Source organism: Siphateles boraxobius, unplaced genomic scaffold, assembly GCF_051911475.1.
Source record: "Siphateles boraxobius isolate OS27281-9 unplaced genomic scaffold, OSU_SipBor_1 49, whole genome shotgun sequence".
In the NCBI taxonomy this organism is placed as follows: Eukaryota; Metazoa; Chordata; class Actinopteri; order Cypriniformes; family Leuciscidae; genus Siphateles; species Siphateles boraxobius.
This window is the reverse complement of record NW_027509130.1, coordinates 6331265-6355678: the sequence shown is the minus strand read 5'-3', so window position 1 is coordinate 6355678 and position 24414 is coordinate 6331265. Positions and strand designations below refer to the sequence as shown.

General features: G+C 36.4%; 2 protein-coding genes across 6 annotated transcripts in view; one reads left to right on the top strand and one right to left on the bottom strand.

The window, feature by feature from the left end:
- Positions 1–24414, bottom strand: part of LOC143710998 (MIF4G domain-containing protein B) — a 1123636-nt gene that overhangs the window by 929943 nt on the left and 169279 nt on the right. The gene's annotated exons all lie outside the window — the stretch shown is intronic.
- Positions 1–24414, top strand: part of shisa6a (shisa family member 6a) — a 103996-nt gene that overhangs the window by 72712 nt on the left and 6870 nt on the right. For 3 of the 4 annotated variants that reach the window (XR_013194703.1, XM_077202209.1, XM_077202210.1), the window contains exons 6-7: positions 17546–17608; positions 21076–21201. Coding sequence is in view for 3 of the 4 variants with exons in the window: in XM_077202209.1 (XP_077058324.1) it covers positions 17546–17608; positions 21076–21201 (189 nt within the window). In the remaining variant the exon portion in view is untranslated. Of the gene's footprint in view, positions 1–17545; positions 17609–19717; positions 19739–21075; positions 21202–24414 lie in introns of all 4 variants that reach the window. The other variant, XM_077202208.1, reaches the window with a different exon arrangement.

Genomic DNA, 24414 nt, shown 5'->3' with positions numbered 1-24414 from the left:
TGTCCTCAGTTGTAGTAACTTTTAAAGGGGTAGTTTAAGCAAAAAATTTGGGGTGAACTATTCCTTTAAGATATTCTGGATGGGCATTGCTGGGCAGTTGTTAGAATGTACTGATAGGTGGTTACTAAGGTGTTGCTATGGCATTGCTAGAGTGTTCTATTATTAAGCTGTTGCTAGGGTGATCCGATTGAGCATTTTTTGGGTAGCATCATAAATCCACTTTTGATTAGTCTCTTTCCAAACATTAGCAGCGTCCTCCTCTCCGCTTCCTAAACCTGCGTGTATCTGTGTCACGCGTCATCGCTTTTGAGAGCTTTTCTCATTTTCTGGCTCTTTGACTCCTGTCGTGTCTCTGTATCATGAGTTCGAGTAGACGATCAGTAAATGGAGATGGACTTTCTGAATTGAACGTCTCTCACAGACACTCTGCTCACGTCAGTCCCTCAAAAATCTCTTTACTTTTATCATGAGAACCCAAAACCTTCTTTTGGATATTTTTGAAATAAAAGAGTTTATTGTTATATGGAAGCATATAGTAAAAGTCTTGACTAATATTAGAACTAAACCACAGGAAAAGAAATAAAAGGTTTATGATATGAGTCCTTCAATATGATTGTATGGAAAATATCTTTCAAATGTTTTTTGTTTTTTTAAATAACAGGGAGCTTTCTATTTATTTTTGGATCGTCAGTCAGGACATTTTTATCTTTTGCATTACTGTGCCGGTAGAATATATCAGTGCCATACACTCCCTTTGCAAATGTTGTGCTAATCAAGATTGAGTACAAATTTTTGTATGAAACGATGGCATGTGAAGCACACAGAGATCTGATCTCACCGTCATCGAATCCATCTGGGAAACAGAAGCAATTCAGACTAAAGCATAAATGCTTTGAAGAAACACCTACAAAAAAACGATGCACAAGCTGTTTTAAAGGTAAACCAAATGTTGATCTGATTTTCTAGCACTATGCTTTTTTTAATGTTCAGCTTTCTATAGTGTGTAATGTTGCTGTTTGAGCATGAAAAATGTTTGTAAAGTTACAAAACTGAGTTATTATGTCAGTGTCCCTGTTTCTGAACTCCCTGAAACGCCTCCATTGTATACTTGAGTTTTCTTCCGGAAACGAACGTCACAATATTCCTCATTTAAATAATTCTCGCCAAAGGCATGTAAATAAAGGGGTGTGGCCTGGTTGTGTTGAGTTAGTGTTAAAACTCGTGGTTATGGTAATTAGGGGTGGGACATTTCCCAAACATGTTGGAAACGGTTGACCAATCACAACACACTGATCCAGCCGACCAATCAGAGCACATTGTGCTTTTCAGATGGAGGAGCTTCATAGAGACAGGAACTAAACAGGGGTGCGTTTCCCAAAAGCATTGTTAGCCAACTATGGCCGCAAGTTCTGTCGTTATAAGCGTAGTTCAACGAGTCAGTGTTTCCCGAAACCATCGTTCTAACAAACATTCGCAAAAAGCCTCATAAAGTTGTGTATTTGGTACGACAGATCTCGACCTGTGGTTAGAAGAGTAGTTTCTTGTTTGCATGACATGTGGACTTAAATCTTTATCTTGAGCCAAATAAGCAAGCTGACATTGTTTTATTTTATTTACATTTTATTTAGAATATATACAAATGTAATTTCCGTCTTTTAGTTTGTCAAGAGATTTAAAGCAGTGTTTTTGGAAGAGAGCGCATGTGAACATGCTCTAGTACGTAAGAACGAGCCTATGATTGAATCTGGAAATAAAGGGAAATAACTGAGAAAAATTAGAAATAGTCCTCAGATGTCATGTCTGTAATTTATATCAAAACATCTCCCATTAATTGGATCTCAAACAGATTAATTAAAAGTAGTTATTACTCCACCACGTTTGTGACATCATAAACCAACATGATTGAACAACCACTTTGCGACAGTATGGTTTCGGGAAACAGTCGTGACTAGCTAGTTGATTTCCTCAACGATGCATCGTACTATGATAGTGAAGCAGCGAGTTACGACGTTGCACCCGAGCGTTACTGACAGACTGGAAACTGCAACAATGGAGAATGTGAAAAATGTAAAAGGGAATAAAATGGCCTCTTTAACTAATTTTTGCATTAAAATCTGCATTATTTTTTGAAAACATCCCCACTTTATAGCATTTTTTCCCTTCTCACTGCACTGTAGTTTTGTGGATTCAAGCATCTTGGAGCAAAAGCTAGAAGAAAAGTTTTTGTGACGCTTCTAAGACGTCCACTGTCATACAGCTGCATTTTATTCAAATAAAGGTTTGTATTGGGGTGAATTTACAGGTGTTTCACATCACAGCTGGTTTTATATCCTGTATATTTGCACAGCTGGAACGCCGGCTTGATCAATCAGTGTGGAACTAGAATTATTCGTTTTATCATTATTGATGATTATGCATAATTATTGGTGTATCAGCAACACATGCAATCATGAATGTGTCCATTCCCACATCAAAGCCCTTGCTGGAGTGTGTAAGGCTGTAGTCACGTTAAATCTAACGCTGGTGTTTGTTTGTGTATCCGAGCGTCCGCTGGGGGCTAATTAAGCGTTTAGCGCCTGATTAGGGTTTTATGCAGTTAAACGCTGTTCGTCTGCACACAAACTGACACGTTTACACATATGTTTCAGTACAGCAGCTGTTATTGTTTGCTTAAGGAGCATCGTGATTTGTTTTTATTTTGACATACACTTGTCTGAATGACTGTAGTTGTCATTGTTTTATTTTGTCCTAAATTCCATTTTCTCGGTTTAATTTTTCAGGAATGTTTTTTCTTTCTTTTTTTTTCTTTTTTATTAGAATTTTACCTTCATTCTGTTTTAATGGTTATGTAGTCTATGTAGATGTCTAATTAATTGAAATCTTGAAACTAATACAATTTAACAACAATTGAATAAAAGTTCTAGAAAAAATATATACATTTTTAAGGTCCTATGAAATCCGTTTAATTTATTTTTATATTTATTTATTCTTTTTATTTTTTCCCCAAATTCTAATTTTTACTATTTTATTCCTTCAGAAATATAATTTTTCTTTGATTACCTTTTAACTATCAAACTATAAATGTCTAATCATTTAAATTCATAAAACCTTAAAATATTTAATTATTTATCCTTTTCTTTACATTAATAACACACTATGAAATGTTTTAATTTTTAGAAATTCTGTCATTTTAATTATTTAATTATATTTTAACAATCAAAAAACATGCATAATTAATTAAACTCATAATTTTTAACCATTTAATTAATTATTCATGGTTTTTGATTATTAAAATATTTAGTTAATTAAATTCATACATTTTTAACCATTTAATTCATTATTAATTGTTTTACATTACGGAACCCTATATGCTCCCCACCCCCCTTCTGGATTTTATGATTTAGAACATATTTATTATCACAAACGGTGGTAATCGAACAAGGAAACATAAGACATAACATTAACAATTTAACTCATCTTTTATAATATAATCAAATGAAAATGTGCAACCACAACTGCACAACATTAAAGGGATAGTTCACCCAAAAATGAAATTCTGTCAGTAATAACTCACCCTCATGTTGTTCCAACCCCGTAAGACCTTCGTTCATCTTCCGAACACGAATTAACATATTTTAGATGAAATCTGAGAGCTGAATCACTCCTCCATAGGCTTCTTCAGGGATTGAAACTTGTTCCCCGAAAAGTTATTAAAGACATTGTTAAAATAGTCCAAGTGACAGTGGCTCAATCTTAAGTTTATCAAGCGACTAGAATACTTTTTGTGCGCATAAACAAACAAAATTAACGACTTTATTTCAACTATCCATTTCCTTCTCTGTGGGCCTCGAGTCAGTTCACTAGTTTGACAGCGTACGATTCTGTGTTGTACGTCACACGCATCACACATATGAACAGCGTCGGCCAATAGTGAGCCTACGTTTGACGTAGCTCTACGCTGTTAAACTAGTGAACTGACTCGAGGCCCACAGAGAAGGAAATGAATAGTTGAAATAAAGTCGTTATTTTTGTTTGTTTTTGCGCACAAAAATTATTCTCGTCGCTTGATAAACTTAAGATTGAGCCACTGTTGTCACTTGGACTATTTTAATGATGTCTTTAATAACTTTTCGGGGCAAGTTTCAATCCCTGAAGAAGCCTATGGAGGAGTGATCCAGCTCTCAGATTTCATCAAAAATATCTTAATTCATGTTCCGAAGATGAACGAAGGTCTTACGGGGTTGGAACAACATGAGGGTGAATAAATACTGACAGAATTTTCATTTTTGGGTGAACTATCTCTTTAATTAAAACACGGAAGAAAAATTGTGTAATAGTCCGTTAAAGGGACATTGTGTAGGAATTTCTCCCATCTAGCGGTGAAATTGTATTTTTCATTCAAAAGAATTGTGCTCTCCAGCGACTCGGTTTTTCAAATGCGTGTTGCATCTACGGTAGCTGTTATGTACCAAAAAGCTATGACAGGATGTCTTCTAATAGCACTTCGTCGAGTTTTCCTTCAGGTGTACAGGTTTGTTATTTCAAACAAACTGCAACGAACAAACGAATGTTACAGTATGAATAATAACAGTGCAGTGCAGCCTTTTAAACTTGCCGGGGCAGTGACAAGCGCCTCTCATGCTCAGCTCCTCCGTTTCGGCTGCTTTCAGTTATGTGACGCTGGCTCTGAACGAAAACGCGTTGTGGAAACGCGTTGGTCTAGTACTTTTTGACCCTCTTTGCTATTATAGTTTTTCAAGATGGTGGAACGACATGGAAGCCTCCGTGGACCTACCTGTCACATGTATATAAAGATAATAAATTCTTCGTTTACGAGGATAAGTCAGATAATTGGCAGAGGTATTTGTACACCATTGAGGACATATTTATGAATAAAAATATTGATTTTAGATAATAAAATACCCTAAAAAACTACACATAGTCCCTTTAAAGAAATAAAGTTGTAACAATTGTATTATTATGAATAAAGCACACTGCTTGTTAACCGCATTAAGCCGCTGCGCCCCTCGCCTCTCCACAGTGCAAGGTGCCAATTATTTCCCTCAATATGCTAATAAAGCTGCTTTAGTGGCACATTCTCAGACTAAAGTCTTTGTCTGCTGTCACCAGGCTTTAATTAATGCCTGCTATTACCTGTGCTGGAGTGCTTGTGTGTGTTTGTGAAGCACTAAGAGTCTCTCATCTCTGGGCGTCCACGCTGATACAGGCAGATAATCAATAATACTCCCAGTCCATCACGGCGTGTGTTTGAGAGGCCGGGGAAACACACACACACTCTGGGGAGCCTGATAGTGCCGCATAAATCAAACGCCTCGTAATAAATGCCCGGAGACGCTTGCTGGACGGTTCTGCCAGTCACAGATTTCACAAACGTTCCCATGCCAGAGTTAATTGGCTCCATTCCTCCGTGTGTGTGTGTGTGTGTGGAGACACTTGATTATGTCTCGCCCAATCAATCCCCGGACCCATAACCTGCTTGTTTAAAAGGACCTGTTTTGGGAAAGGCATGTAACGGGAAGGTCATGTAGGAATGTGAGGAGCTTTTTAAAAAAGCTTTTACATTTGGCAAGCTATTGGGAAGTGCTTTTAAAAGAATTTCCCAAGCAATCAATTACGGCTGATGTTCATAAAGTTAATGCTGCGTTCCATTCAAGGTCAGAGAGATCTCAATAGCCGCTTTCCAACGAAATTACCTGGAATAATTTGTCCCAGGGAACTTTTTCCCCTCAGACCTGTTGCTTTCTGCGTTTCCATTGCAGTCGAAAGTACTGTGAAGATTAGGCAAATTAGTTCGGTGACGTAGGACTGCACGCGACTTTCCAGGTCCCGCTGGATTTCGTCCTCCGCATGTAGTCAATAATTGTATCCCTTAAAACTCATCTTTGATCACCAAAATTACATATTTAAGCGTTTTTTTTTATATTAAAGCGTTCCTTTAAAAAAAATTTCATGTCTTAAAATAGCTTGAATGTAACTCTATAGCCTTGCCTCATTATGTATGCGCTATGGGTTCTATGAATATGCAAATGAGCCCCGCCTCCCCTCACTCACAGCAGCGCAGAGATCCACTCTTTGACGATCACACGTTGATCTGATTGGTTACAAGGTAGTTTGTGACATCAGAAACACCAGCGATTTCAAAGCGTGTTTTTCTTTGATCCACTGCAGTTTTAAGGAGGAAATACTCAGCAATGCTGTCAACTTATGAATTTGGTTCAATGAATTTTGGAATTTGGCTGAACACATGGTTTGTTCTTAAAGCATATTAAAAACACCACATAGACATATAAACAACATTAAAAGCTGGATTTCCACCACAGGGGGACTTTAATAAAGCCTCGTTGTCGGTCCATCAGTCGTATTTTATTTACATTTGCCACAAAATCAAGCCCCGCCCTACATATGTTCTTGTTCCAATAGCCGCTTCACTTTGATATATCGTCACAATAGGGAAGAAAAGACTATCGCAACTTCTGTTTCATTCCGACTTTAAGGTTTGTAACAGAAAATGGACTGTGTGGGCATGAAACAAGAACAAATGGATCGGAGGTGGACTGAATCAGGGCAGAAAACACTTCCCTTTGTCTTTCTCACACGTACAGATCTCTAACACCAGCTTCAGCTGAGTTCTCGTCAGAAGGACTCAGTGATTCATTTTTGGGCGTCTTGGCAGTAATGACACATCTTGCTCTTTTTGTCATAAAGCTCCAGGGTTGAAGGTGATAATTTTACAAATTAGGTTAAATCCTATGAGGTCTTCCAGGACAGTTTCTCTTCATAACTGAATTAAACTATTCAACGTTTCCAGAGACGATAGATCACCGTGTTGTCCAGGACGTCAGAAATTGGACGGCAGTTTTCTCCCTATTTGAACTTTGCTGTAACTGGTGTTAATTTATTTATTTATTTCGATTTATTAACGTTATTCTCTTGATGAGAACTGGGTGACTGTCTTTTCCAACATTCACAGGTGTTGTTTTGGATGTTTCATTGATTGTTTAATCGATAATCAGGAGATATGCTTGTGTGTGTCCATCTCTTGAGGAAAGACGTCAAATGGTGTCAGAGTGTGTCATCAAATGAGGGATCTATACTAGTATGGATCTATTGAGTCTCCAATGCGATGTGACCTTTATTGAAGACCGTGTTGTGAGAGATATATGGCTCTTCTGTGGCTGAGAGATTTTTTAGAAACAGTGGCATTTAAAGAGGCACATATCAATGCTAAGAAGTGCCTTTTTCTTTTGATTTGAAAGGCTTTATTTAAGTAAAATAAAATACATGCAGAACACACTTCTTTCAAAAACATTAAACAAAAGAAATATTTGACCTGAGAATGCATTAAATTGATCAGAAGTGACATTAAAAACATTTATAATGTTACAAAAGATTTCAATTTCAAATAAAAGCTGAAGAATCCTGAAAAATGTGTCACACAAAGATATGAAGACATTTCAACACTGATAATAATCAGAAGTGTTTCTTGAGCATTAAATTCTCAAATTAGAATTATTTCTGAAGGATCGTGTGACACTGAAGACTGGAGTAATGTTGCTGAAAATTCAGTTTTGATCACAGGAATAAATTACATTTTAACATATATTCACATAGAAAACACTTTAAACTGTAATACTTTTTCACAATTTTACATTTCTTCTGTATTTTTGATTAAATAAATGCAGCCTTGATGAGAAAAAGAGACTCACATTCAAAAACATTAAGCAGCAAATATTTGACCCGAGAGTGTCAGGATTGACCAATCAGAATGAGGTATTCCTGAGAGCTGTGTAATAAAGCCCAGACATGTTCTTGACAGGTTTCATGTGATTATCGCAGGATAAACAACTGCCGTATGTAAGCATGGAAATTATGCATTCAAGTCTAGTCGGTGAAATGTCAATACACATTCAAAGGCAATCCATAATTGCCAAGTCATTTACAGATCTGTGGTGCAATTTTCCAGTTTGCGGCGTCTTCACAAAGCCTGACATTTCTCCCTCATTAGACTGTTTTATATTTCGTGCCTGTTCTCCGCAGCCTCGTGCCACAAACACAAGCCTAATTGGGAGGAAACATGCAGAGCAATTAATCAAACAAAAATTAGGGCCAATGAGAATTCAGGAAAGTAATCCACTTTGCATTTTTATATTCTCGTGCCATTACACGCCTCTAGCCAAACATGAAGTTTGTTGTGTCAGTGTGGAAAGTTTTGATTAAGCCACACAGAATTAAAGTAGTTTATCATTCCTTGCTGCTCGAGAGTTTCATTCACTCGCTTTTGCAATCTGTTGACCATTTTTTTTTTTTTGCAGAAGCAAGGGTTGGGAGGACGAGATTGAGGTTACGGCTCTGCGTGCCGTGCATTTTAAGAGACTCTGGGCTTGAATGAGAGAGATTTGACGTAGAAATCGCTCGAGATCACTTGTGAAATGTGAAACACTAGCTGAGGTACAAACTTACAGTGTGAGGCCACATAAAAAGTGCAAGAAAATCATATCAATCTTTCTGAGTTTCCTCTTTTTTTTTTTGCTGTGTTTTGCACAACACAATCTTAACTCTTCTCAAGCTCCTTCAGGACGTCCCGTCACGTCGGCTCACGCTGCACCCCGGCGGTCGGAGGAATCACTGCGTAGAGATAAAGACAGTTTTGAATGATGTTACTTCTTTCAAATTGAGGAAGACATCAATTAAATCTGTGCTTATCTCTACAAGCAAGCAAATGAGACCCGGATCCCAGCCGCATCATTCCACGGCCTGCCAATGATGGATAACACGGCTGGATCGCGGCTTAGTCCCGCTTCACAGCCCAACACTCCTGTCTGATTACTTTATTCCCTTCTCACTGTGGAATATAAATTATGTTATAGTCTACTGTACATGTTCATAACATGCATGTTTAGGCCTGTATTTATGTACTTGCGCTGCTGTTCAAAAGTTTGGGGTTAGTACGATTATTTTCTAAATAAATAATACTTTAATTCGGCAAGGATGCGATAAATTGATCAAAAGTGAAAGTAAAAAAAAAAACAATTTCAAACAAATGCTGTTCTTTTAAACTTTGATAAAAAATTATAATAATAATATACTTTATTTATACGACACTTTTCAGGCATAAAAGCCAATTCAAAGTGCTTTACAAAAAATAATATAGTCAAATATCAACAGTGTCACATTCAATAAAAACATGCATATGAGATAAAAAAAAATAGATGCATATTTTTTAAATGCAACACACAGGATAAAACACTAAAACAAATGAAGGACAAACATAAAAGTAGTACATCTAATAGGAAATACTAAAACATATAAGAGACAAATTATAATCGCAGTTCAGAGTAACTTATTAAATGCCAGCAGAGTAAAAAGATATGTTTTTAAATTTCTTTTAAAAATACTGAGTGTTTTAGCTTCCCTAATATCTGATGGTAGTGCGTTTCATAGTTTTGGTGCATAATTTGCAAAGGCTGCATCACAGATTTCCTTTCGTCTATAGCCAGGAACCTCTAATAAACCTGCATGAGACGATCTTAAGGTTCTTGGTGGGATATAATTAACAAGAGAACTAGTACAACCTCTGCTGGGTCTTTTTCACAATGGAGTCAATGGGATCGTCCCACCTCAGGTCCTGAGAGATGGTGGTGCCCAGAAACCTGATGGACTCCATTACAGCCACAGTGCTGTCCATGATGGATGTTCCTCAAGCTTCAAGCTTCTTTTAGCCACTCTGATCTCCTTTACTCTGGTTCTTCAAGACTTCATCCTCACTTCTGTAAGCATCTTCGAGTTTTACTGTAAACCATGGTTTATCATTAGCGAATGATAAAAATGTCCTAATAGGAATGCATATCATCACAGCAACTGTTGCATGATTTTACAATCTCTGTGAGCTCATCCAGATCGAAGGCTGCCGCTTCAAAAACACTCCGATCAGTGCAATCGAAACAGGCTTGTACTGTAAATCCCGCTCTGCTTCATTGGTCCATCTTTTAACAGTCCTTATTTCAGTTTTAGCTGACTTCAGTTTCTGCCTGTAGGTCGGCAATCGGTATAAGATGAACCAGACAGTGATCAGAGAGCTCCGGGACAGAGTGATATGCATCCTTTATTGTGGTGTAACAGTGTATTACTGTCTATGGTGGGACATGTAAGTATACTGGGACATGTTACTGTCTGTGTTTTGGCAGTTCACGGTAGAGATTTGCTTTGTTTAAAGGATAGTTCACCCAAAAATAAAAATCTACTCACCCTCAAGCAAGAAAAATATCCATATTTAAAACTTTATAAAATAAAATAACTAGCTTCAGACAGACGGCCAGAAGAAACTTCTTTCAAAATCATTCTAAAATCTTACTGACCCAAACCTTTTGAATGGTACTGTATATATCTTGTATGTGTGTGTATATTTATATATAAAGTATTCATCTAGCAATAACAACAACAAAAAAAGAGCATTTGCAAAACATTTCTTCTGTAATCAGATTTTATCCCGCAGGAATTGTTAGGATTGTCAGGATTGGTCGGATTGGTGGGTTTTTAAAAAATATGATGTTGTAAATAAAAGTTGTTTCAGAAGATACAGAGCTCGTTATAATGGTTTCATGAAAGTCTACCATGATGAATGTTTTCCTTTGTAATACTGTGCGCTGATGAATTGTGCATGATGTGACCAGGAATGTGCATTTAGAAAGTAAGTATAGGGTCAATTTTGGTTTGGTGTTGACACTAAAGCGAGTTGATTCCTCCATCTGTCCCGGACAGAAACTAGAGCTCTTCTGAAAGGGCTGCTGGCGGGATGCAGGCAAAGCCACACAGAGCAGTTTGATCCCAGTTGCCAGCTGAGAGCTGTGAAATGGCTCGTTCCCCCTGCAGACCGTCAATGTAGGGCACTTACATTTAGAAAGCGGCCTGGATGTGAGCTCTCGCTCTTAAAGCAACAGACAGATGCTGTTCCTGTGCCAATGTGTTGCTGAAAGCTGCTGTAAAGGCCTCCCGCAGCAGTTCTGGGACGAATATGAAACCTGTTCAGGAGAGGTGTGCAATTCGTTTTATGAACAATTTGACTCATTGAGCGAACGGATGACTTACTTTGAAGGAGGGACCGAGCATCTCCATATATAGAGAGCAGAATATCATAGAGGCTTAAGGGTCCAGGATGCTGTTCACAAAAAAAAAACAAAAAAAACACCCTAGCAATCACATAAAACACTCAAGGCCGTGTTAGAAATAGCTTTGGAACAGCCTGGAAACTAACCATTTTTTTCTTTCTTTTTTTTTTTTTTTTTTGAGTCAAACACATGCTCAAACATATGGGTGAAGCTTATGAAAAACATGTCTAATTTTCACCCCAGAATCATAAATGTATAAAAATGCTTCGCATTAAGATGATGAAGCCTAAGAGCATTCGTTTTTTTAAATTTTTTTTTGCGTAGTGACCAGGTTTATTTGAGTGTCATTGCCCTTGTTTACACCTGGTATTAAGATGTGTTTTGGTCGATCGGATCACAAGTGGACGAGGGAGACTCATTCCCGTTTACACCTGGTGTTTTAATCCGTCTCTTGTGTCCACTTTCAAACACTTCTGTCCTGATTTCTTCGAGAGGAGGGTCTATGAGCGGGGAAATGTTTGGGCTTTTTCAGATCTTTCGATCAAATGGACAAAATTAACATTTTTTAATTTACATATGAACACGACCGGAGACAACAGAAAAACATACGGAGAACATCAGCGTTAGTTTCTACTCTGACAGACACAAGACCAGCAGAACGCTGTTAGTGTGTGAAAACAGGAATGGTGAGAGAACATTGTGATTGGTACATTTTCATTTGCAAACCAAATTTGGGTCTCCAACCGACAGTTTAAATCCCGTCTGTCTAGAGCTCTTCCCGTAATGTTTACGCATTAAGTCAGTAGGCGAGTAGACGGTCTTTCGAACACATGAGCCTCTAAACTACAAAAGCAATCCGGTCGAATGTGTTTTCCACCACCTCTGGAAAGTGGACTAACTCGAAACATTTACACATGTGTAGTGTCATCCATTTGTGATCCGATCGACTAAAACGTTTCTTAATAGCAGGTGTAAACATGGCCGTGTCTGTGTATGTGTGTCTGCGGTGTCAAATTACAAAATTCTGACTTGAAAAAAGCGTTCACAGCCTCGTAGAACACGTCAATACAACTTGTAAACTGGGAATTTTTCGGAGTGCTCCAACTTGTACCACCAGACAACAGCAGATTAATTTAGCCATAGAAACGCATAATTTCGAGGACGTGAACAGCTCCAAGTAAAACGTCACAGGTTTTTATCACAAAATTATGGTAATTACGACATGGTGTGAACGCAGCATACTATCGTTTTTGTTAACATTTTAAATTAGAATTTATTTTTATATTTTCTGTTTGCATTTTTATTTTAGTTAGAGTTTTAGTCATTTTGTTGTGTTTTTGTAATTTTTTTTTTTTTTTGCATGATTTTATTAAGTTTTATATTTTTGTTTTAATTTGAGTTATTTTAGTTTTTCTAAATGAAAATGAGAAATGCTGCTTTGGCAACTTGCTGAACATTTTTGTATTTTTATATTTTATTATTTATGTTATTTCAGTTAATGTTTGTTTTATTTGTATTAAGTTATACAAATCTTTACATGACTTTATTTTTAGTTAAGTGGAATAACACTGATTTATTGACGTTTATTTATTTTTATTTATTTATTTATTTTATTTATCAATTTAATTTAATTTATTTATTTAGCTTTATTCTGGTGAAAAACTTATGAAAAAGCTTAATGGTCCTATGTTTTATATGTTTTATTTTTATTATCCAAATGTGTATTTATTTAGCTTTATTCTGGTGGAAAACGTATGAAAAAGCTTCATGGTCCGTTAAAAAAAAAGAATTTCGCCCAAAATATATATATATATATATATTTTTATTTGGTTGGTTGGTTGAATTTCTTTTTAGCGAATAGAGTGAAATATGTAATAATGCATAATTATTCAGGCATTATAGCACAAATAAATCATTTGTTGATGATAGCTAGATAATATCAAGTTTCCAGTTCTATTACAGTGCGATGGAGAAATGATTATTTCAGAATCTTGTCTGAGAGCCGTTCAGTGATGTTTTCAGCTGTGTGTTTTATTGAAATGAATAAATCCCGCATGCAGAAAGGAGGCTGATGTTAATCAGGTCAGCTGGAGTGTGTTGTTCAGTGTCCGCTCGGAGATCTCAGCGTTTGATTAACATCCACAAGTGTTTTCTGCACACAGGACACTTCAGAAAGTGCTTTGTTCAAGCCTCGGGGAATTGTGTCAAAGCATATTTATGTGCTAGACTGAATTCAGTGAATGATTCACACAATTTATGTAATATACTTAATATACAAACCAGCACTGTGTCAATGAGATGTTGTTCTTTCCCAAAAGCCACCAAACTCCAAAAAGCATCATAAAGAGAGAGACTTACAGTGTATAACAATTTAAATAGTTAAAATCAAATGATTTCAGAAGACTTGCAATATAGTGCACAAATGTGGACTACTATTACGGTGCTTTTAGTTAACTATAATAAACCTGGTGACAAGGCGTTGAAACGGATCATTTTAATTTCTCGTGTGATCGTATAATGAGGACACACACCCATGCGTGCCGTATAACTGACTTGGAGGGCGAGGGTTGTGACCCTGATTTTAGGAGAAATAACCTCCAGCGCTCGAGGGGCTGTTTGACATTTGGTTTTGACATCAGGGCTGGGAATCTTCATCAAAAAATGTTAATTCAGAGAATGCACCAATTGAAAGGAACTTAAAGGGACAGTGCGTGTCTCGTCGAAGAGCACCGTTCTTTAATTGATGTCTGGCGGAGGGCAGATTAATTAAAAGTGTGACAATAATTGATTAATGTTTATATGTTTCGTTGGGCACTACAGCATTTGTCTAGGATACAGCATCATACAAAATGAGTTGTTTTCCCCGTCATTGTAGAAATAATTTGTTTTCTGATATATTTGTGAGCCATATTAAGCAATCCAAAGTTGGGAAAAAAACTGTGACAACGTTTGAGATTGAACTTTTTATTGTTTTTTTTAACAAAAGATTCATAGACAGACCTACCATAAGTTGCAAGGTTGTTAAGTGATGATATATCCTTTTTCTTTTTTGTTCTTAACATGTAGTTTAATTGGCAAATTCCCCATTTAACACTACTCTACCCATCAGGGTTGGACTGAAAAATTCCCTCCCTTACAATTCAATATTGTGAATGAGAAGTAAATCTGTCTGTCTGTCTGTAATAAAGAAACTAATAAAGATCACCATAAAGTCCCAAGTTGATTAATTACATCGGTAACACTTTTACAATAAGGAGCATTAGTTAATGTATTTACTTATATGAACTAACAATGAGTAATTTGTTACAGTATTTATATCTTTGTTAATGTAGTTAATAAAAATCCAGCTTCTCATTTTTGTTCATGTTAGTTCTTGATGCATTAACTAATGTTAACAAATACAACCTTTGATTTTGATAATGTATTAGTAAATGCTTAAATTAATATTAACTAAGATTAATTAATGCTGTATTGCTCATTCTTAGTTCGTGTTAACTAAGGTAGTTAACTAATGTTAGCGAATGAGCCTTATTGTAAAGTGTTACCACAAAACCGGTTTTCTGAAATTGTATGTTTACAGCTGCAGTCCGTAACGTTTTTTTTTTTGTGTGTGTGTGTGTGTTCAAAATGTACAAAAATGTATATAATAAGCAGGTACATCATAAATCCATTTTCCAAACTGTGTTTTTGTCTTATCCTGAGTCACTACGATACACCTAATAAGTGTCTAAATTGGGACTATTTTAGACAGTACCTGCGTGACTCGACATATACATAAACACAGAGAAGTAGATCCGGCCACAGTGTTCTTCCGCAAGACTCATACAGTTACAAAAGTTGCTCTAGTTTTGTGCCAAAAGTTACAGACTGCAGCTTAAATAAGCAAACTAGACATTACCTATTTAAATATTCATTCCTGCACCCCACAATCTTCTTTTTGCCTCAAAAAGTGTAGCATTCAGATTTTCCTTGGGGCTGGTTGGTTTAGTGTTTTTGAAATCGCTGTGGAAAAAATCTGTGGTAAAAAATACTTCAGTGGACAGTCCCTGTAGTGCTTCATTTGATGTGTATTATCCAATAACCCTGAAAGGCTTTGCAGACATTGGCACAGATTGCATGTAGGGACTGCTGTGGTCTGACAGCGTGTGTTTTTCTCCTGTCAACGTTGAGCTGAAGATGTTTTGGATCACCATTTGAAGCTAATTGATCCCATCAAGCTTGACTTTAGCTGACTGTTTTCAGGCGTCATGTAGAGCCTTTTTTTTTGTTTCAGCAATGTTCCATCCAGAGATATTTTTTCTTTCAAACGAAAAAACGTTCTTTATCATTTCGGATGAACAGCAGTTTTCGGTTGGTGTATTGAGGCTGTAACGTATGTGTGTGTGCGTGTGTTTCCGTGTGAAGCAAAGGAAAGCTGTTTCCTGTCAGAAAGCACCAAACAAGTTAATTTACGCAGCGGAGTGAAGACAGGATAATTGGTCCCTTGATCAAAGCGGGATGTTTGTGTGGGACAGCAGCTAGCGGTCCTGCCGCTTTAGCATGCAGTGCTACATTGTGTAATTAGACTGTGTTTTCTGCTGTGGAAATGCACCTAATCACCTGTGCTTTGCTGAGCATTTGCTTTCACCCTCAAATCCTCCAACCAGAAGAGACCGAACGAGCTCTGTGATGTTTGAAAGCTGCACACTGATTACACCAAACACAACCTGTTTTTCCTCTTTGTGTTTTGAGTTGAATGGCCGGGACATCCAGAGAGAAGAAGAGTAAATCTTTGTTTTAGAGTGATTTTCAGTGAGTCTTCTCATCAATGTCACGTTTTCGTTGTTGTTTACAAGCTTTTTCAACTCTAAATGCTCTGAGAGGATTGGTGTAACTAGATAATCTGCCATTGCTGATTTGCTTCAGCATTGTAGGAAAATGAAACCCGGTCAAATCCACTGATGTTAATCACATATAAACACGCTGGGTTTTCATGCTCTTTTTATCGGTGATCTCGTTGGCTAATGAGATATAATTGAAAACCATTTTATGAGTCCTTAAAAATGAGCAAGTGTGATTCCAAACCTCAGAACATTAAAACGCTCAGTAACTTTGAATATCATTTGATTTACCTGCCGTATCAATAAACCATTCGCAAAAAATAAAGAGCAAAGAGGACACTGACAAAACGCCAACAGAGAAGACCGAGCAGGTTACGTTTGATATAAAACAAAGTCTCAGCCATCAAATGTTGTCATTTTTTAAGAAATTCAGCATCTTTTTAATGTTCAGATCGCTGTAACTCCTCAGTTCAAGCAGCACTTGAACCGCTATCTCTTCCTCTTCACTGCTAGTTATAGCACAACATAAACATGAATGAACATCAGAAGGTATGTTGTTTCGACTGCAGAAAGACATCAATACACATTACACACCATTTTTCAAGTTCAAGTCCTCCGACGTTAATCTAACTCTCCTGTCTGGTTTGTTTGTCACGCAAAATGGTGGATTCAGTGTTATGATTGGTCAGATCGCCTGTCAATCAAACTCCTGGCAAAAGGTCAATTGCTTTCACTCAAAGTATTGACATTTGTAACTCCTCCTGCCGCACATTCACTATACTGGTGAAAAGTTTGTAATTGTTTCCACAAACATATGAAGCAGCAAAACTGTTTTCAACATTGATAATCATTTATTGAGCATATGATCATCGTATTAGAATGTTTTCTAAAGGATCATGTGACACTGTAGACTGGAGTAATAATGCTGAAAATTCAGCTTTGTACACATGAATAAATTACATTTTAATATATTTTATAACAAAAAGCTGTTATTTTGAATTGTAATAATATTTCGGAATTTTTCTGTTTTTGCTGTATTTTTGATCAAATATATGCAGCCTTGGTGAGCAGAAGAGACTTTGTTCAAAAACATTAATGTATTTTTTTTAAAAATCAACCATTTATGTGGTAAACATCACTCACTTCTTCAGAAAATGTAGAAATCTGGTTGTTTTCGTGCAGTCCTTTCATCAACCCCATATCCCTGAGATCATTTCGTTTAATTTTAGTTTCAAGAGTAAACGCTGACGTCTAGCAGAAATGGAGCAAAATTGGTTTTTATTATGTTTTATTTATTTAAAGCTTAACAGCTGCAGTTCTTACAGTTTAGTTTTCGATTTTATCCTGTTTTCCTCTCTAAAACTTTTCTATACGTGTTCTTGATGAGTCTGGAGAGATTTCTGCTCGTCTTCTGAGTGTTGTACAGATGTTTTCCGCAGTAAACAAAGGCATATTGTTTTCCAGAAGCATCAGCCGAATGGATAAAGTGTCAGGAATGCTGTGTTTTCTGTGTAGAAATGGCACAGGCTCCGTCACGCAGATTAATTACTATGGAATACATTAAACCACATCAGTTTTTCTCTCGTTTTCTTTTGACAGATAACCATCCACACGACTACACCAGCCATCTGGATCTCACTGGGTCACACACACCTAAAATCGGTGAGTCGTTTAACACCTTTGTTTCCAGGTAATTCATTAATTCATTTCATCCTTAGTTATGAAATGACACTCAGAGTTTAATTGATTTATGACGACATCAGTGTCTTCCACATCCAGATGGTTTAAAGTGTGAAAAACACGGTGGATAATATCAGTGCGGTGTAGATTGGAGATATTAATGGAGCTAGATTTTATCCCCAGAAAAGATTTTCATAATTAGCCTAATCAACTGAGCACTGATAATCTCCATTACTCAAGATGCTTAACTCCCCAGCAGTCCTCAAGATCAGAGACGGCTTTCACCAAAAAAATTGATTGGGGAAAAAAACAGGGCTTTGAAAAAAAAAACAGTCTCTTGACAGGAAATTAAAAGCTTAGCCTGTAAATGGCCCCGCTAGCACAGAGGTTTCTGTAACAAAACAGTATGCTAATCGGATCTGCACAGTTTGCCGACGCTATTGAAAACCCACAATTGTAATTATTCTGACTATATCTTGCATTCCCAAATTTGATTTTGTGTGAAAAAGCTTTTCAGACGGAAAAGCACACATCTCTCATTTTGGAGCGGCGATACCATTAGCATTTGTACGTAATTAAATTAACCTTGTGTGCTAAAACTGTCATTGAAAACGAACTGGTCTTAAGGAAGTTAATATCAGCTCACTCCAATAATAATTAAGGGTCATTCTGTGTCAAATCAACCTAAGGTCCAAATTTTGATTTTAATCTCTCTTTTTTTTCTGGTGAAAGAAATACATAAATGGAGAAGAAAGCCAGAATATTAAATGTCATAGCTGAATATTTACCGAGTAATCCACAATTCTGTTGAGGGGGTCAAAATGACCATTTTCACCTGAGATCTGGAGCCAGATTACAGGGAGGTAAAAAAAAAATACTTTAGAAATATGGCAGCAACATTATTTTATTATTACACAGAGATTGGTAGGTCTGTTAGTAAAATCTGTTGACTTTAGCAATCCTTGTTGCATTATATGCCAACATGACAGTTCAAAAATGGGGAGAAGCACTTTTCATGTATTTTCCACCAAAGTTTGCATGTCTGTAACTCAAGAAATAATAATTATATCTTAATATCCTTTTAGATTTTTGTTTTTCACAAACTTTTCTTTTGGTGTCTTCATTTGTAAGGCCCTATATTGTTCAATTTCAGTGTGGCTCCATTAATAAATTGTACACATTTTCAGTGGTCAAAAACCAAATTTGTGTCACTTTGCGTACAGCTGATACTTTTTCATTAAAAGAGGAATGTCTGAAGAACAAATAGTGTTGAAACTAGAAATCTATCTTGTTTTCCTCAATCAAAACAATTGAATTGAACATTCCTCTCTGAGTGCCACAAATATTATGTTCCCAAAGTTTCCACATGCACCTGTAACTCTAGACATATTAAATATATCACAATATCCTTTTAGATTTTGGTTCTTAACAAGCTTTTGTTTTATGATCTTCATTTTTAAGGCCCTCGGTGGTTCAATCCCAGAGATATTAATGCGGCTCAATGTTAAAATTGTTGAATTTTATTCATTTTCAGTGGTCCAAATCCCAATGTCAGTCACTTTTGCACACAGCTGATATTTTTATTTTTAAAGAGGGATGTCTGAAGAACAAATAATGTTGAAATTAGAAATGTATCTTGTTTCCCTCTATCAAAACAATTGCATACAACATACCCAAAATATTCTTATTCCAAAGTTAGCATGCCTGTAACTCAAGAAGTATTAAAGATTTCTATTTAATATATCCTCTTAGATTTTCCCTCTCAACTAACTTTTCTTTTGGGTGCTTAATTTTTAACACACTAAAATTGCAGGGTTGTTTAACCCAAATGTGGGTCAAATATGGACAAAACCCAACCGTTGTTGAGTAATTAAAAATGTAATAAAAAAATTTAACCCAACGGCTGGGTTTGTCCATAATTGACCCAAATTTGGGTTAAACAACCCAGCATGAAGAAAAAAAGTATATTAACAAAATCTAAAATTTGATCAAGTTTCTGAAATTTGGTTGATCTGACACAGAATGGCCCTACAATATGTGACACAGTGAATCAAAGTTACTGATTTTGTTTTTCTCACTTGGGTTTGTTAGGACACCGAATAGAGTACTATGGTAAGTAGTACACATGTTGCACATGTGTATAATTTCCCATTTCTCATTTCATGTATAATCTCCCAGTGTTGGTGTTCAATCATTCTGTGTTTGTCGTGGTACTTGTACAATGTTTATGTTGGTATATACACTGCAACAAAAAAAACTATTTTTGACTTATTTTTCTTAAAGCGGTCATCGGACGCACATTTTCCACAAGTTGGTATGATTCTTTAGGGTGTTCATGTAAAGTTTGTGATATACTTTGGTTAAAATTCCTCAATTGTTGTGTAAAACAACACCCTTTTACCTCCTCAAAAACAGCACTGTTCACAGCGACCCGTTTCGGTGCATGTCTCTTTAAATGATAATGAGCAACTGCTCACCCCACCCGTCTCGTCCGTGGGGCGTGTCGAACACAGGACCTGGCAGACAGTATACAAATGGCTGAGGGCGGAGATATGCTAATACGGGAGATATGCTAATACAGGAGATATGCTAATACGGGACAGCCCGTCAGTGGTTGTGGGCGGAGCATGAGCAATATGACATCATAGTGCTCAGAAAATTCAAACGGCTGATTATTGAGAGTGTTTAGACTTTTTGAGGATAAAAAAAGGAGTGAATGGATTTTTTTTCATTGTATGGTGGTTGTGTCCACACACTGCAAAGACACATTTATATGCAAACATCATATAAAAGTGAATTTTGCATCCGATGACCCCTTTAAATCAAGATACATTTACGTAAGGCAAAAATTTACTTAAGGTATTAAGTCTTGTTTTCTGAATAAGGTATAAAAATTAAGTGAGTTTATACTTCAAACAAGAAAAAAATCTACCAATGGGCTCCGAAAATGAAATTAATAAAAAAGAGAAAACATTGGCAGATATTTGATTTTGTTTTAAGCATAAAGTCACTTAATTTTGATATTTTTTTCCAGAAAACAGACTTAATATCTGATTGCTTCTCAAGTTCGTTGCTTTAAGAATGTTTACCGAGTAAGAATTTTTTTTTTTTTTTTTTGCGGTGTACATGTGGTCTGACATATGCGTGCCTGTATAGTGTCATGTATGCAAGTCTAGAAACACATGCCACTGAAAATAGTTTGGAGATCCCAGGCCTGGCAGTCCATAGTCTCATGAGCACACAATTAAAATGAGGGAACGACATTCCCAACAAGTGTTTTACTGGGTGAGAAGCTGCCCGGACCAACACTCACCCTCATTAAACAACTTCTTCAAAAAAGATTACGCACACACACACACTACCAGATGCCATGGTGGCCTGCACAAACACAGAGCTTGTATCGGATGTGTTTCATCTTCTTCTGCCTCTTTTTCTTTTCCACCCCGCAGAGAAGCCGAGAATGAACAACATCCTAACATCCCAGACAGAGCCGTACGAACTGTCGTTCTCCCGCTCCTTCCAGAACCTCGCTCACCTCCCGCCGTCCTACGAGATGGCCCTGAAAGCAGACATGGGTAAATACTCTTCCCTTCCTCACCGAACACAACTCATTCAGTGTGAGTGAGAGAAAGAGTCATACTTTTCAAACATTCATGAGCAGAATTCTCTTGAAAAATGAGACCAGAATCCTATAAGATGGTGGATTTGTATATGATTTGCCATATATCTTACTGTAGGTTTCTTACATGTCTACTCAACATTGAATCAATCACACTAATAGAAAAGTGTAAAGTGTACTGTAAAGGAAACGTATGCTTTCCTTTTATGGTTATGAGGAAGTATAGATATATATAGACTTCAAATAACAAACACAATTTCTGATTGCATACTTGTTTAAAGAATGTAGTTTTAATGTAAGATCGTTTATCATTGCTTATATTTTCAGGTAGAAATATTTTTCCATATTGGCTGCAATCTGCAATATTTTGTTCCTCAGTTGTTGTTCTGCTAACACTTTACATTAAAGTTCCCTTTGTGAAGGGTTTATAAAGGTGCTCATTAATTACTAATGACTCGTTTACAAATGCATTATAAATCATTGATACGCAGTTAAAACTGCGTGAATAAAAAGGTGACTTTAGCGGAGTGCTTGCCAAATAGTGAAGCATTTTTAATTGCCATGTTATAAATGCTTAATAAATAAATGTATTCACATTTAGTCACCTTTTTATTCATGCATTGATCTTTTTTTTTCAGTACAGTGAGAGATAAAAACAGACAAAATTTTTGTCATACAGTAAGCATATAGAGTTATAAAAAAATAATGTGCATAGCAGCTCAAAATTGTCTGATTTTGGAGACATGTTTGAATTCACATGGAGATCACTGCCTTTTCTATTTATTAATTCTATTTAGGAGAAGCAGTCAAGCTCTTAAGGAGATCTTATTCATTATTCTGGGGTATTCCACTAATGTGAATTCACATTCACATTAGCAACCCAGTTTGATGTGTAATATATAATACAGTTAAAAAGTTTGGGGTAAGAAAGACATTTTTAAAAGGAAGAAATTTTATTCAGCAAGGACGGATTCAATTGATAAAAAGTGACAGTAAAGACTTTTATAATGTTGGAAAAATATATATTTATAATCATCAAAGAATTTCCACAAATTTATGAAGCAGCACAACTGTTTTAAACATTGATAATAATCATAAATGTTTATTGAGCAGGACACTGGATCATGTGACACTGAAGACTGGAGCAATGATGCTGAAAATTCAGCTTTGATCACAAAAATAAATTACAGTTTAACATCTATTCACATAGAAAACAGCTATTGTGAATTGTAATACTTTTTCACAATATTAAACAATTTTGCTGTATTTTTAATCAAGTAAATAAGGCCTTGTTGAGCAGAAGAGTCTTCTCTTTCTAACCCAAATCTTTTGACCAGTATAGCACACATCACAAGATCTCGTGGGTTCTAGGATTAAACCCTTATTAGGTTGTCTCTTAAATGAGTAAAGTTTTCCTCTCACTTCAGTGACCTTGTGCGGGACGCACCGCTCCACAGGGACTGCGCTTATGATAAACACACTGCGGATCTCTCCGGTTAAAAGCACCTGCTAAATGACAGATAACCAGACAGCTTTCATTAAATATAAAGGGCAGGATAAATGAAACATTAAAGTAGTGGCATTCTGCGTTAACAGAGTCCAAAACCATTATGATCAGATGGATGCCACTATACGGCTCTTAAACGAATCGCATTCAAAACCAAATGAAGAAAATGAAAACATTGAAAACCAAGAAGAACTAATAAAGAAGCTTCTTTGTGAAGTGCAAACGGACACTGATCACAAAAGCAAACTAGCCATGACAGACAAGAAAAATCAGTCAAGTCAATTCACTATTGATTCAAAGCAGCTTCACAGTGATAAACAGGACAATAGCAGAATCAATTATGCAAACTTCATTATATGAGAAGAAAAATCCACATTCAGCTGTAAAGCATCTCTAAAAAGACAATAGTGTTGTTATTCAACTCAAGACGTTTCAGTTTTGATTCAGTCAGATCAATAACCGAGTCATTGCTGCAAAATTAGTCAATTGAGAAACAAATAAACAGAAGATAATAGTGTCATTATTCGGCTCGAAGTTTTGTTCTCATCTGATGGTGTCAGTGCGGTCAAATCATTGGTATTACTGAATACTATTCGAGCCAAACCCAGTTTTAGTGCTTTAGACGTGGGTTTTTCTCCCAGTGGGGAGGAAATAATGGTGCTTCTGGTGTCTTAAATCACAAGCCCTGTTTGCAGTGAGGTTTGAGTCGTTTCGGACTTCACCTGCTGTGAGGCGAACAGGGAGGCAGACCTGAGAGTAATGAGCAGTAATGAAGAACAATTAGTCTCCTTTTTAATAGGGAGATGCTTCGTAAGGCATAGAGAGAGAGAGAAAGAGAGAGAGAGAGAGAGAGAGAGAGAGAGAGAGAGAGAGAGAGAGAGAGAGAGAGAGAGAGAGAGAGAGAGAGAGAGAGAGAGAGAGAGAGAGAGAGAGAGAGAGAGCAGGGGATGGCATGACTTCAATTTAAAGATGGCATGCAATTTGTTTGGGATCTTTGTTGTAAGTTTAATCCTATAAATCCTATAAATTCTACTGTATCGTATTTGATACACACATTTATAAGGCCTCTAAATGATCAACATTATCAAAACTGTGGAAAAGACTGTAGCACATAATCTACCTTTTTCATCTGATTGATAGTTTTTTAGCAAGTAAAAGACCTTTTAGTATAATTGTTAAAACGTCCTTCAGCTCGTGGTTCATGTGGCTTTTTGCTGTGACATAACATATAGAATAACTGTTATATTGTTAATAATATTTCAAGATGAACACTTACTGGACTGAAGCAACTTCGGTTACTTGATTATCCATCATTTTTGTAGAAAAATGTATGAGTTTTACACATGATCATCAGGTTTGTTCATCTCTCAATCACCATTGTATTGCATTAAATGTTTTAAAACTACAGAGCTTTGATCATAAAACTAAACATTCAAATATTATCTTACTAAGACATTATTGGCAGATATAGTGACGACTGATATTTATATGCATTTTTGTCAGTTTCTGCTAGACTGCTATAAAGATCCCAGTGATTTACATTCCAGAATTTCATCTAACTTTTTGGCCATATAAATATCAGCAGCTGTAACAAATTGCATGTTTTTTGCTCAGAAGAAAATTTAGGCGGATTTCCTTCTCGAGTGAGAGCTTCATATTCTC